At 44.5% G+C, this 13968-nt stretch overlaps 1 protein-coding gene across 1 annotated transcript in view; it reads right to left on the bottom strand.

Moving 5' to 3' along the window:
- The window catches only part of LOC108803591 (histone acetyltransferase p300-like), a gene marked incomplete at its 3' end in the record, with an annotated part of 15932 nt that extends 8279 nt beyond the window's left edge, over positions 1-7653 (bottom strand). Inside the window, exon 1 of the mRNA XM_018575420.1 lies at positions 6851-7653. Within this exon, the coding sequence (XP_018430922.1) occupies positions 6851-6938 (88 nt within the window). The remainder of the gene's footprint in view (positions 1-6850) is intronic.
- Positions 7654-13968: the final 6315 nt, after the last annotated feature.

The following is a 13968-nucleotide window of genomic DNA, read 5'->3' as shown; positions in this document are numbered from 1 at the left end:
GGTGTAACCCCCCCCCCCTGTGCCCAGGGCAGCTGCACTGTCCCCCCCTCGCCCGGTTGTTATGCCACTGACTATCCACTGCACACGTATACATTATACATAATATGCACATGGCGCACATACATCACCAGGGGTGCGGAATTCCTATCACCCGACCCCCGGGACATGCAGTTCCGGGCAGGTAGTTTTTTTTTTTAATACATTGAGCCCTGCTGCGGGCTAGCAGAGCTAAATGTACAGCGAGGGAGCCACGGCTAATTTTTTAGAAGTGATCTGAGATCACTTGTACAAAACGAGCAGCCATCTTGACCGCCCCCCCCTGTCCGTGCTCTTCTGAGGGACCAGATCATTTCAGGATGGAGAGCGGGGAGCAGAGTGAAGTACGTTCACAAAAAGTAGAAAAAAAATGTTTTTTAAATGAACCCCAGCTCCCCCACCATCTGCATGCGCTCTCTAACACACACAATCTCCATTAAAGGGTAAATTCACTTTCCCCAAGTAATTTGGGAAAATGGAAGTAGCCGCTCAAATCTGGCCCCCTCTCCCCACAGCGTGGTCAAGTGACCACGCTGACCAATGAGAAGTGCTTCTTCGCATGGTTAAATAGGGTTTTGGTTAAAGTTATCTTTTGTATTAGGAAAATTAGTTTGTCATGAGGAGCCAGGTAAGCCTGGGAACTATACAGAAGGTGGGATTAGCAGGGGGGTGGGTGGAGTTTGGGAACCCACAGAAGCGATTAGATGGATTTCCAGCCGCCCAGATCACTTGTACTGAGAAGGTGTCTGTAATTTGAAAAGAAGCCAATGACTGCTACTGAAGCCGTGGGTTTGTTTAAACCCTTGCAATGATGTCTAGTATCAGGGATTTACCGATACCGATATTAGTGCGGATACTGGGCATTTTTACGAGTACTCGTAACAATGCCCCAATACCAGCAAATTTTTTAAATGAAGCCGGCGCTGTAAACCGGTGCCGCCGTTCACAGGAAGGCTGCTAAGGTCCCCAGCAAGGTCCTGGCAGCTTTCCTGTGAATCGCGGTGCCTGTTTACAGCACAGGCCGCAAATCTCCTCCTCCTTCCTGTGAAACCCCGCTGCTCTGACCCATCCGCGAGACTGACCAGGACCCGTGGTGAGACCCATCCTGAGATTCTGCCACTGAAGACTTTAGGCCGGCACCCTAGAGCAGCAGAGTTTGTAGCTTCAAATTATTCTGCATTGTTGCATAATGCATTACTGGGATTTGTAGTGCTCTATAGTCTGTTGCCATTTGGCATTGCTCTGTAATGTATTGCTGGGCTTTGTAGTCCTCTATAGCTGGTGGTATTCTTCATTACTGTATAATGTATCACTGAGATTTGTAGTCTCTATACAGCTTGGAGTCAGTGGCAGAACTACCAGGGGTGCAGCGCTCGCAGCTGGGCCCTGGCGCTCCGCCACTGTCCCAAAATCATTAGTCTCTATTGATTTAGAAAAACTGTCACATGACACTATTAAAAAAATGTATCAGTAATTGGGATCGGTGAGTACTTGAGGAAAAGTATTGGTATTTTGTCTGGAAAAAATAATCATATAGCTGTCCTCATATTTCCTGATCAGGTGATAATCTCCTCTGTAAAGAACCCACAACCTTATTTGCTGCCTCGGGGGGTCAACTAATTAGAATATCCATCCAGGGCTTCTGGGTTTTCCCCCTAGAAATAAGCAGCACCAACAGCATATGTCAGCGTCACTCACCTCCTACCCAGTCCTCTTATCCACTCACATTGTGCTAAAAAACCCTTGTGAATCTAAGCAGAGGAGAAATGGAACATGGACTAGAGGGTAAAGAGAGAGAGGAGACAGATAAATAGAAGATTGTAGACAAAAGGTCATGAAAAATACTTTAAGTTTATCACTCCAGAGGGAACGGTAGTTCTCATGGTGTGCAAAATTTTGGAGCAGCTATTTTTACCGTACATAACACAGTTTTGACAAGAGGTAGGACTAGGCAAAGGGGTGGAGCTTAGTGGAAGGGAGCAAGATTAGCACACACAGGGCTCCTTATTTATCAAAAGGTGAGGTGGCATTGTATAGGTCCAAGGAGATTTTGTCTCCACTATGGCATCCAAGAGACAACATCCTATGCCCGAGACGCTAGGCTAAGGGCTAAAGGATCATTCAAAGCAAGGAGGATTAGAATGTAACTCCGAACAACATGATGAAGATGGTTAACTTGGTAAATATAAAAGGCTCAAGTACAGTCCTCAACATGTCCAAAGGGCCACAAAATACCATTGATACATTAGTGCATTGTGATAATGCACATGAAAATGCGCAGCTTACTGCAATGCACAGTAAGGCACTGTACATTTGTTGGTACATTGAAGTGTCAATCACCTTAACAACGCAACCTGTGCTGCAACACACTCACTATGTGAATTTTGGTGTGCTGCACTGCAAAAACAAGTGTAGCAAACACTACATTTTCAGGCATTGAGGTGCATTGCAGTCAATTTATTTTGAATGGGCCTCCTAACAGCGCACCTCGAGCCAAAAAACGTGCGTAGTCTGGTGTGAATGGGCCATTGACGTAATTCCTTCTTTCCTGTTCCTATTTGTTACTTGTTTTTCCTTAAAGTGACACTAAACTCAAGAGTTAAGCTTGGAGTGGTGGCTACTTTACAACACATACAGGAACCATGGGGAACAGAAGTAGTCACACTTCTGAAGGAAGGACAGTGTCAGCACAAACGCACAGATGATTTGAGGATCTACAGCTAAGGCCAGGTTCACACTATGGTGATCCGTGACCGCACGGCAATAGTGCACGAAACCGTGTGGAAAGCCGGGCGTTCACGGAATCGCCCACCGCCGCCGATCACGCTGCCGGAGCCAATTTTTTTCTAATGGCACCCCAGTCGTGCCGGGCAGATTGCACAGTTTCCGGCCACGATACCGCCGTGCAATTGAACACGACTGCAGCTAAAAAAGCCGGGCGTCGTGTGTCGCAAAAAAAAGGTACATGTATCTTTTTTTTAGCGATTGCGGTGTGGATGTAACCCCATTGAAACCAATGGGACCATGTGGTAACCACTGTGTGTAATTCTGCACGATTACACGCGTCCTGGGAATGCCAATGTCTGAACTGCTGATCGCCTATATGTGAAACACCCGGTAACGGGTGTTTGCATTGGTCGGGTCTTTTTTGCCTGTGCGTGCCCGCCAGGGGGCGCGCGCGAGCAGAAAAAAAAATGCCGTCTGGCGACGGCAACACGACAGTGCTGTCCGTCCGTTTTTTTACAACGGGCGGACGGCAAGTGGTTAAGTGATGCACAAATAAGGTACATTTTTGTTAATTGATAGGGCACTTGAATGTATTTTTAAAATGTAAATCCTGAGTTTAGTGTCACTAAATTTCGGGACCATTTATATCTTTGTGCTGTGATAACACACATCACTTGCACTAAAGTGCCACTCATTTTGTATGACATCACAACACACTACAGCAATACACATGTGTTGCAGTGCAATGTAATACATGTTGCATTGCATTACATGTTTTGTGACATGTCCTATTTTGGGATTAGTTAGTTTCAATGTGCTTCCTTAATATAAAGCAAACATATATTAGCACAGCTCAAAAATGTGCCCTCCATAAAAGTGCCTGTTTAAAAAAAATATTAAAGATTGATTTAAAACTAACTTAGATTAACTTGTATTTAAAGTGATATTAAATCAAATTGTTTTAAGCTATTTCAAATTCTGATTAATTCTCTTACAATGGATGCTGCTCCTTGATGTTTTAAAGTATTAGTCTCCTGCAGAATCAGCTGGTCCCCTGAGCACTGGCCCCGATATTCTGTTATAGGGCTTGTTCACACCAGCAGCTCCGCTCAACTGCACGGTAGCTGGTGTGAGTGTGCCCGGACAGTGCCAATGCGCTAGATCAAGCCACGTCACACTGTTTATTTTTTATTACAGAACATTATTGAAATATCAGAAGTAACATCTAATCAAGTTCTACAGACTCACCGTGGTACGATGCGGTTGTACCACCTCTCACTGCAGTGCGCTTAAAAAAAAAAAGCATGCACCACCGAACTGCAGTGTTGCGAAGTATTACCACCGAGGGGAAAAAAAATTCTTGTCTTTCAATTGGGCTGTGCTGGAAAAAATGGGCAGAACAGCCCAAAGGCAGATGGTGTGAACGAGCCCTTAGGCTGGGTTCACACCTGGGCGTACGGAATATGCGAGTTTGCACCGCGATTTGCGGTAAAAGAAAAGATCGATAAGCACGCATTTCCGAGAGCTATCCAGCTGTATCCAAATAGATACGCGCGGCAAATATGCCCCAAAGAAGCTCCTGTACTTCTTTGGGCGTAGGGCATTTTACAGCTCGTTCCTAAGCGTTGAAAAACGCCCAGGTGGGAACCATGCCCATAGGCAATTATTGGTTTTCCCATGTTGAGCCTTTTACAGCATGTAGGAACGCGCTGTAAAACGCCCAGATGTGAACTAGGCCTTAGGATGACTCCTTTACCCTGCAGTGTCCTATGGAGCCACACTTGTGTGTGCTAGCAAGCCATGTGTGCCACCACAAACACACAGCAAGGCAAGCCATTACTGCCTGCTCCCTTCTCCAAGCTAGCCCCTTGTGATCTTGTACTGGACAGGATGTTCAGGGAAGTGGACCTAAGAGAATTGGAAGCAGCTGTTCAGAAACATGACGACTAACTGCTTGGGAAAGATGTAAAGATATACATTACTGGACAATGTATATTTTGTTTGATCTGGATTCATTATTTTGTGAGTATAATTGTAGAGTTTCAAACTACTTTAATTTACAATATCTGGACTTCCATTCCACCGTTTAGCTCTCTTCTTTAGCAAGGTGGGACTAGCAGGCTCACAGAGTCACATGATCAACTGACAGCCCATGTGACCAGAGCTATGGTGAAAGCAGCCAATGTTGCTTTGACGTGGTAATTTCACCATCAAGCTGCTGCTTTGTGACACCAAATGCTTGACACTTGAGCCTCTGCCAGCACATGACACCGTGGGCCGCACACAGAGCAATGGTGGGTCATGTGTTGGGCGCCAGGGGCATATATGGCACTATGGAGAGAATACAAACAGTGGGGCAGAGTTGCAAGAAGAGCTGCTGCAGACTAATCAAAGAGCTTCAGGAGAATACAGTGCAGACAATGGGGAAAAAATCTGCTAGAGGATGTAGCATGACCATTGGTGGGATGGAGATGACAGAGAACACAGCATGAAGAACAGGAAGAAAAGTTCAAAAGAACATACCATGGAAAGTGTAAGAGATGGACAAAACAGAGCAAACGCTGAACATACTATGGATGGTGGAAGAGAGTCAGAGCAGCAAGACTGGGGTGTGGAGAGCGAGTTGTGATGCACCCACTTCTAAGACAAAAATGGGGGTTGTGGGTGTTTAAAATGACCCCGTCACCACAGGGTCACTATTAAAAGAAGGCCTGTAAAGAAGAACTTATGCTTGTCACAGCTGGACATACAAGCTGGCGGGAGGAAACCCCTGCACCTGCCCAGAAGGATCTAATAGCTGCAGCAGCATTTCAAGACAAGGGCCACCACAAAGGTGGTAAAGACGATCTTCTTTGTAGCACCGATTTATTCTTTTTAATACATGACTGATGACAGGTTCTCTTTAGGCAGGGAATAAACAGACACAGATGACAAAAATTTCACTACATGGCTGTAAATAAGGCGTATGTTGTGCACATGTCAGTATTGCAGTATGTCTGGAAGGGGGTCAGATATGCTTTACTCCTAAATGCATTCCTAGTGCCAAAATGCTACAGCAGGAAAAGGGAAAGTTACAATCTCCCTTTTCAACACACAAAAGAAAGAGCGGTCCTCTGAGAAGCCTGGTCAGGGCTATGAATCATGGGTTGTGAGCAACTGGTCAGGGCTGATCACTCAGATCCAGGCTCTGCTCCATGCACTGAGCTTTTACTGAAAACAGAGAGAATCCCCAGTGAAAATATTTTGTTCTACAAATACTTCTGTGAAGAAATACATACATACATCATATTTGCTTGGCTCTGCACAACTAATAGAGTGCACATCAGGAAATAGTTGAGGAATCTGTTAGAGCCTCACCAAAACTCCCAATGCCACGGCCACTGCAAAGCCAAATGACAGCGTCATGGCTCCCTCCATTGACAGTATATCATTTTAAAAAAGTAACTGGGAAGATCAGCCAAGACAAAGCAATATCCTTCATGGCCTTGTACACAAATTATTGCAAAGAAACCTCACTTCTGGAATCTCAGAAATCAACTGTTTAAGCTGCACTGCTTTGTTTTAGTTGTACAGATAAAGCTCAAATCACGTATGAATATGGGTTATCAATAAAAAAAAAAAATTAAAAATGTGCAGAAATAAGCCTAATATTAAGCCTATATGTGAATACTTTAGGCAGACTTTTTTTTTTATTGATCATCAAATATGAACACATACCCTCACCCCATAAATTGTGTTTTATGTCTTACAACATTCTGCATGTAACCAGAGCAACATTTACTTCAGTCTTGTATAATGATCACCATACACATTACAATCTGACTGTACAACCTCCTCGAGATTTACCAAAACAATGCAATATGAAGACCTACCTAAACTCAATCAATTTGTATACAGACAGGCTCTTGCAATTCATAATTGTTGGCAGATCTAAAGAAGCTTATACAATCAGATTGGAATGTGTGTGTGGTGAGTGTTTAACCTGTAGTAGTATCTGCATACAGAACACAATTATACAAAAGAAAATGGAAAACAAAAAAAGGAGAAGAAGAAATATTCAGTATGTCAATATAGGAAAACCCATTACCTGGCCCATCACTGGAAGACAGAGCAGGAGAAGACATCTTGGGCTTCTTGGCTGAAGGAGGCCCAGAATCAAGCATATTTTCGGCCATGACGTTTTCTTGCGATCACCACTCCTAAGACCTAATAACAGACTGCCATTAGGCACCATGTATTCCCAGGCAGAGCAGATCCTATTTACAGTTCAAGAACGAGACTTTTCATGAGCACAAGGACGGTGTCAGCTTTTCTAAGAGCGGTACTGAGGGAAGACATCCACCTATGTCCCTCCTGCACGTAGATTTAAAGCATTGTATTAGCGCTTCACCCACCAACTTTACTGGAGGACAGAAGGCAGGGCCTGTTCATACAGCACCATTCCCGGGAAGGCTCACTGGGGTTTACGATGACACAGTGTCGGCGTACAGCTGCACGGCTTCTCCTCGTTCACAGATGGCATTATTGCACCGGTACAGAACTTTACTACTTGCAGTTTGTGGCCCTTAAATGCTCCCGTTCTAGGAAGATCACTAGAAGAGAGCAAAAAGGATCACTCTGACCGATGATGGCTGTCCCAGGACCTACGACAGGATAAAGGCTCTTTCAATTAGCCCTCCCCCACCGGGCACGGATCGCCGGTGCTATAAGCCAGGCCTCTCTTTCTTATTGCTCCGCTCAGATTTCGGCTCCAAGGTAGATTACAATGAGAAACACGTGCTGTTCTGTAAGTCCTTCTTGAATGTAAAGCCGTCGCAGTAGGTATACATATCAAGCCCGGAAACCATCCCTCACACACAAACAAAATGGCGGCTGTTGTTTCTTCCTGCAACTGTGTGTAGCTTGGGCACTAGGGGCCGGAAGTGACGTAACAGAGGAGTGAGGGAAAAGGATGCCGCCGCCGCCTCCTCCTCCCATTGGGACGGGCGACGAAACTTAGCCAGGCTTCGGGCTTTGGTGTTAATTGGTTGTTCCGTACAATAAAAGCGTGCAGTTTGGGTATTTAGAAAATGAGTTTGACCTGGAAGCATTGTTGGTGTGCTCTGAAGTTCATTGGCTTCTTTTAAGCCTACATTCACACTTCAGCACAGCCTATTTCTGGGGACATTGAAGCGCCTTTTTGCACATTTTGTACGCAAGTAAATGCATATTTCTTAAAACTTTTTGCATATATATCAACAGTGGCGGACCTAATAACCAAAGGGCCCTGGTGCAAGATTTTATCTTGGGCCCCCCTCCCAAGATACCGGACCCCACTGGGCCCCCCAGAGCCTCAGGCCCCGGTGCGGCGGCACCGCCCGCACCGGCGGTAGTTTCGCCACTGTATATCAAGCTTCAGGCGGTTTGGTTTTGGCTAACAGTTCTAGATAAGCAGAGCAGTTCTTCAGGAGTAGGAACATGCGTAAGGCTGCTTTGGCACCAAAGTAAGCGCATAGCCAGGCAATTTTAAGGCTTTTTTGTTCGCTTGTATATGTGTTTTTCTTGCACAATATTTTTATTTTTTGGTAAACTGAGAACTTTAACAAAATGATAAACCGGTAAATAACAAGGGGTATGACACTGAGTTTAGCTCATATTGAAGTAGAGAACAAAAAAACAATTATGAGGCTAAGGCAGTGACCCGAAGGACCGGATACATATGAATCCCAAACAAAAGCATCAAAAAGTACAAACAGCCCTAAGGCTATTATCGCCATGAGCAGAAAACTCGGGGGAAGAAACAAAAATGAAGAAACGTTCAGAAAAGGAAAAGCTGCAAAAGCGCAACAAGAGTAGTAGAACAAGAGATAGAAATAGGGGCAAAGAAGAGAGAAAGAAAAACCTAGAGTAAAGGATAGAAAGGAGAGTCAAGAAAGCCAGAAGGAGGACAAAAAAGAAGAAACTGGAGCAGAATAAGGTAAGTAATTGAGATTTTAAAAAGTGGGTGGCCTGGAAAAGTCAATCCAGGGTTGCCATATCGCTAAAAAGTGAGCATGGGTGTCAGACAATATTGCTGTGAGTTTGAGAAGATGTTTAACTTCCTCAAAGTGCAGGTACGGGGATTTCCAAGCTCTAGCTATGGCTATTTTAGTTGCTACAAACATATGGGTCACCAAAATCCGTTCTCAGCCATTCAAGTATGGAATCGGTTTCAACAGTGATGCCTCACATGAGTCCCAGCATAGCTGAACATGTACAATACCGTAGAAGGAATCAGATTGTACACCCTATTCCATAATTTAGTCACACGGGCAGCTCCACCAGATCGGGAACATGGTACGTTGCTCCAAGCAACCTCAAAAGCAATTAGGAGGATATGATGGGATGCATCTCGCAAGGCGTGAGGGTGTGTAATACAACCCGTATAACACTTTATAACAATTCTCCAGTGTGAGCACATTACGAGAGCAACGCACCGTAGACTCCCAAATGGCTGCCCACTCATCGTTAGACAAAGACCTACCCAATTCCTCCCGCCATTTACACTGATAGGATGAGGGCACAAGGGTGGAAGGAGACTTTATAGAAGAGTTAAGTAGGGTAATAAGGCCAGGGGCATGTGAGTTAGTATGACAAAAACGCTCAAATGGAGTGATAGTTAAAGGAGAAGGATTATCCTTCAAGAGAGATGAAATAAAGTGTCGAATCTGCATGTAACGATAGCATTCCACCACAGGAATGCTATGAGAGTCTCGCGGGTGTTGAAAAGATTTGATGCCACAGTAAAGAATAGACTGTTGTGCAACCGTGCTTCCCCAACCAAGAGAAAGAGAGTGGGTCAGAAAATCCTGGAGGAAAAAGAAGAGAATGCAACAAGAAAGAAAGGGGTAAGTGTGGGGATTTTAAGTTACAGGAATATTTCACACTATCCTAAATCTTAAAAGAGTGAGACAAGCTCGGATTAAGCGGTATTGGGTGATCCGCAGGGGGCAGCCATAGGAGAGTGGATATAGGGATAGGGTGGATTTAGGTCACATCCAGGCAAGCCCAAAGAGGAAGTTCAGAGGTGGAATGCAGAAGAGTTAAAAGAGCAATATTAGATGCTATGTAGTAAGAGCAAAGATGTGCAACCGCCAGGCCTCCCTGTAATTTAGGCCGATAAAATATCCGCTGGTTAACAGGAGGCCTAGAATCACCCCATATAAAAGAGAGAACTTTATACTGCAAGATATGAAAAATATGACTCAGGACAAAAATAGTCAGGACCCTAAAAACAAAGTTTAGGAAGGTAAGACATTTTGATAGCACAAATACTCCCTATCTATTAAATAGGAAACCGTTTTCAAGATTCCAACAATTTATAAAGAGATTTCAGAAGGGGAAGAATATGGACATTGTAGAGAGTGTTGTACGAGGATGTAAGGAAAATGCCCAAATATTTGAGAGAAAAGCCACTTAAAAAGGGAAAATCGAGACGAAAGCTACTTTTAGTCTGGGAGGACAGAAATACATTCAAAGCTTGGGATTTGGATTGTCAGAGACCGCCACGAACCCAGACAACTCACTGAGGAGGTTAGGGAGAGAAATTCGAGGACTAGTCACGAGGACAAGAGTACGTCATCAGCAAATAAGAAGAGCTAATGGTGCATTCCAGCAATCTCAACACCCCTAATATCCACGTGAGTTCTAACATATTCAGCCAAAAGCTCAAGAGCTAGGATAAACAAAATGGGTAACGGGGGACATCCCTATCGGGTGCCCCGAACAATAGGAAAAACAAGGGACTCAAAACCACAGTATTTTAGTTTGGCTTGAAGGGCCGAATATAAGGCCCTACTCCAAGATATGAAATAGGGACCAAAGCCCCGAGACTGCAGGACTTCAAAAAGGTATGGCCACAATAGCATGTCAAAAGTTTTGGAAATATCCAAAGAAAATATAAGCTACTGAAAACGAGTCTTGGCCAGGTGCATCAAATGCAATATTTGGCCGATACTGTTGCTAGCCTGCCTGTGAGGCGTAAAGCCAACCTGATCTTTTGTATACAGTGCCCCCAAAATCTAATTGACGAGTTCTCCATAGGTTGAACTCTATGGACTTTTTTCAACCTGACTAACTATGTAACTATGACATGCGCGGTCAGAACTTTCGGGAGAATCTTAACATCAATAATAATTAAGGAGATCAGGTGATAGTTCAACCATGAGTGTGGATCCATGTCCGGTTTCTTGTAAAATATGGCTGAAAAGCCACAAGAGCCAGGACGTTTATTTGGCTAGTTTATTTGATAGCCTGCTGAATTTCAGAAACAGTAATCTGAGTCCAATAGGTCAAGAGTCTCAGTAGGGAGACTCGGGAGGGGGGACTCGATTAAGTAAAGCACAAATAGATTCCAGGAAAGGGGAAGAAGGGGCGGAGTACAGTTTAGCTAAATGTAGATGGAACTTAGTGAGAATTTTAACAGGAACACTAGTGCACACATGAAATCTTGTCTGAAGAGAGATAGGGGTCATAGATGGGGCAGTGTCGAGAGTGCTGAGCCATTTAGCCAATGGAGTACCAGGTTTATTTCCTTTAGAATAATAGTGCTGCGTCCACCGTAAGGAGCGCTCTGCTCTATCCGTAAGGCAAAGATCCAAATCTGCTCAGATTTTCTCCAGCTGCGCCCTGCTAGAAGGGGTTCGTGATGCCTTAAAGGTATCTGAGGGCATGCCAGAACAGTTTCAAGACACTGTATATGTAAGTTACATTCACGCTTGCGTCTCGAAGCAATCTGAATCATGTGACCCCTAAGCACTGGTTTATAGGGTTCCCACAAGGTAACACCAGAGCACACCGAGCCAGCGTTGACCTGAAAATATTCAAAGGTAAGGGCCCGCACTTCTGACAGAACCTCCGCAATAGAGAACAAGGATTCCTTCAGGGACCAAGGGGAAGATTGAGGGGCCTGGAGGATAAGGAACACACAATGAGAATAGCATCATGATCTGACCAGACGATCCGGAGGGGATGAGAAGATAGGATAGGAAGGGAGCGTCGAAGGAGAAAGGCATGATCTATCAGGGATTGTGTGGGATGGGGATGTGAGCAATGAGAATAATCCTTAAGATGGTGTTCCCTCCAAACATCTACTAAGTTATGCTGCAATAAAAGAGTCTGAAAATATTTACTATGAGGAGATTGACCATATGAGGCAGAGAAGTACATATCTAACAGAGGATTGAGGACCACACAATAATAAAGTGCCCAGTGCATGTGCTTCCAAAAGGGAGCAAATATGAGTGAGAAAAGGAATTGGGTTGGTATTGGGAGCATAGTAAGTCTAGGCAAATCCTGAAGCTTGCCTTGTAAAAGTAAGTACCAGCCCTCCGGATCAGCAATTTGTTTGACACAGCGAAAAGCAGCTGTTTGTACATGTGTTTTTCAAGTGGGTTTATGCACTACTTAGTATGGGAGCAAAACTGAGTGTTTGTTTTTGGCTCCAAAGAATTTTAAGTGGGCATAGACTTTAATGGGAGAGCCTGAAATAGGCTTTTCAAGCATTTTTCAGACACTCCCATTAAAAAGGAACTTTACCCCCATCTTCAAATTAACAACAAAGGCACCTTTAAAAATGTTTAGTAATGACAATCTACAAACAGATATTCTAGATAATTGCTGTTTTTTTGTGCTTTGCATGCCTTATTTTTCTTTTTCTTCCCCATTCTTCTGACAGTGGCCATTTTAACTAAAGGCAGATTACTAGATCTCCCTTTACTTCACGGAACTCTTGCACATGTGACTAGGACATGTGACCATGCACATCATCTCAGGGGAGGAAGATGCCTTTCCCTGAGATCTTGTGAGATTACAGATGAGATTTCCCAGCAATGCTCTGCTGATGTAACCTTCCCAGGATGAAATGCTTGGGCATGATTACATAATTTGGTGCTGAAGTGGACCTGGATGCGGGAAAAAAAGAAATTGTAAGTAAATATAAATATAATATGTTTGTAAATAAAATATGTTTGTTTAGCTAATGAATGTAAGATGATTTCATATCAGCATGCAGAACTGTATGCCGAGGTGATTTTTAGCCAAAGGGGGTAAAGGTCCACTTTAAAGATTGAGGCCAAAACACTTGTTTCTGCTCCAAAAGAAGCTCATGCACAATTCTGTTCCAGCGGGGAGAAAAGAAAGTGACAGCCGGCTGAGCGCTGCAGGACGAGAGCGCTGTGAGCAGCCGGCGTCTCTCCTCCCACACCGCTCAGCCGCCTATCACAGTCCGGCAGAGCGGTGTGGGGGCGGAGACAGCGCTGTCACAGGAGGCTGGGCTCTCCTCTCTACACCGCTCGATCAGCCTCCTGTGACAGCGTGTCAGAGAGAAAAGCAATGTACACACACTCAGTGATCAGTGATCGCTGAGTGTGTGTACATAATTGAGAATATGGTATGTTAACTATATCCTCAATTATGAATGAATGGGAGTGATCTACATCAGTGGTTCTCAACCTGTGTAACCTCAGGACCCACATTTGTCCTTGGTCATTAAGTCGCGGCCCAAGTCACACTGAAATGGAACGCACGGCATTAAGGTCCCAGCACGTTCCTTTGCGGGCGTACGAAATGTGGGTGGGAGATGCGTTTGAGGTACCTATCAAATGAATGGCAACGCAACACACCTCCCGCACCAGAATGCACGGTAGGTGCAATTGCTTGGTACATTGCGTTAATTGCACTGTACTAGTGTGAAGAGGTCCTCAAAACACTGACATATATATACACACAGACACAATCTCTCACACTCACAGACATTCTCTCACACACACACTTATACATTCCCAAAAAAAACATTTGTTTTTCTTTTAAGATCCACCTAGTCTCCCTACCTTACAAGAACTGGAGTGGATCCTAAGCCTGGGGGGTCCAATGTGGGCTGCTGTGCTGGGATGGAGCTCGTTTCATATGTGCATTGCTTCTACAATTCCCTTGCGCCCTGTAGAGGTTATTCTGACTCCGATCGATCCTCGTCAGATAGCTGAACTCGTCAATACCGATTCATTCAAAAGAGGTGTTTATTCTTTAACATCAGGGTTACAGCAGATGAAAGGAACAGCAGTTGAACGGTTATAGTATTGTGCGGTCAGAAAATGATGCCCTTCCTACGTGCCGCGCAGACTACATGTGTGTCCTTGTTACATGTGGCTCTAACTGTGGCCATGACACAGGAAGTACTGCACACAGGAA

Source organism: Nanorana parkeri, unplaced genomic scaffold (genome assembly GCF_000935625.1).
Source record: "Nanorana parkeri isolate BGI_ZX_2015 unplaced genomic scaffold, ASM93562v1 scaffold3907, whole genome shotgun sequence".
Lineage (NCBI taxonomy): Eukaryota > Metazoa > Chordata > Amphibia > Anura > Dicroglossidae > Nanorana > Nanorana parkeri.
The sequence above is the reverse complement of the archived record's forward strand: the minus strand, read 5'-3'. Positions and strand labels throughout refer to the sequence as shown.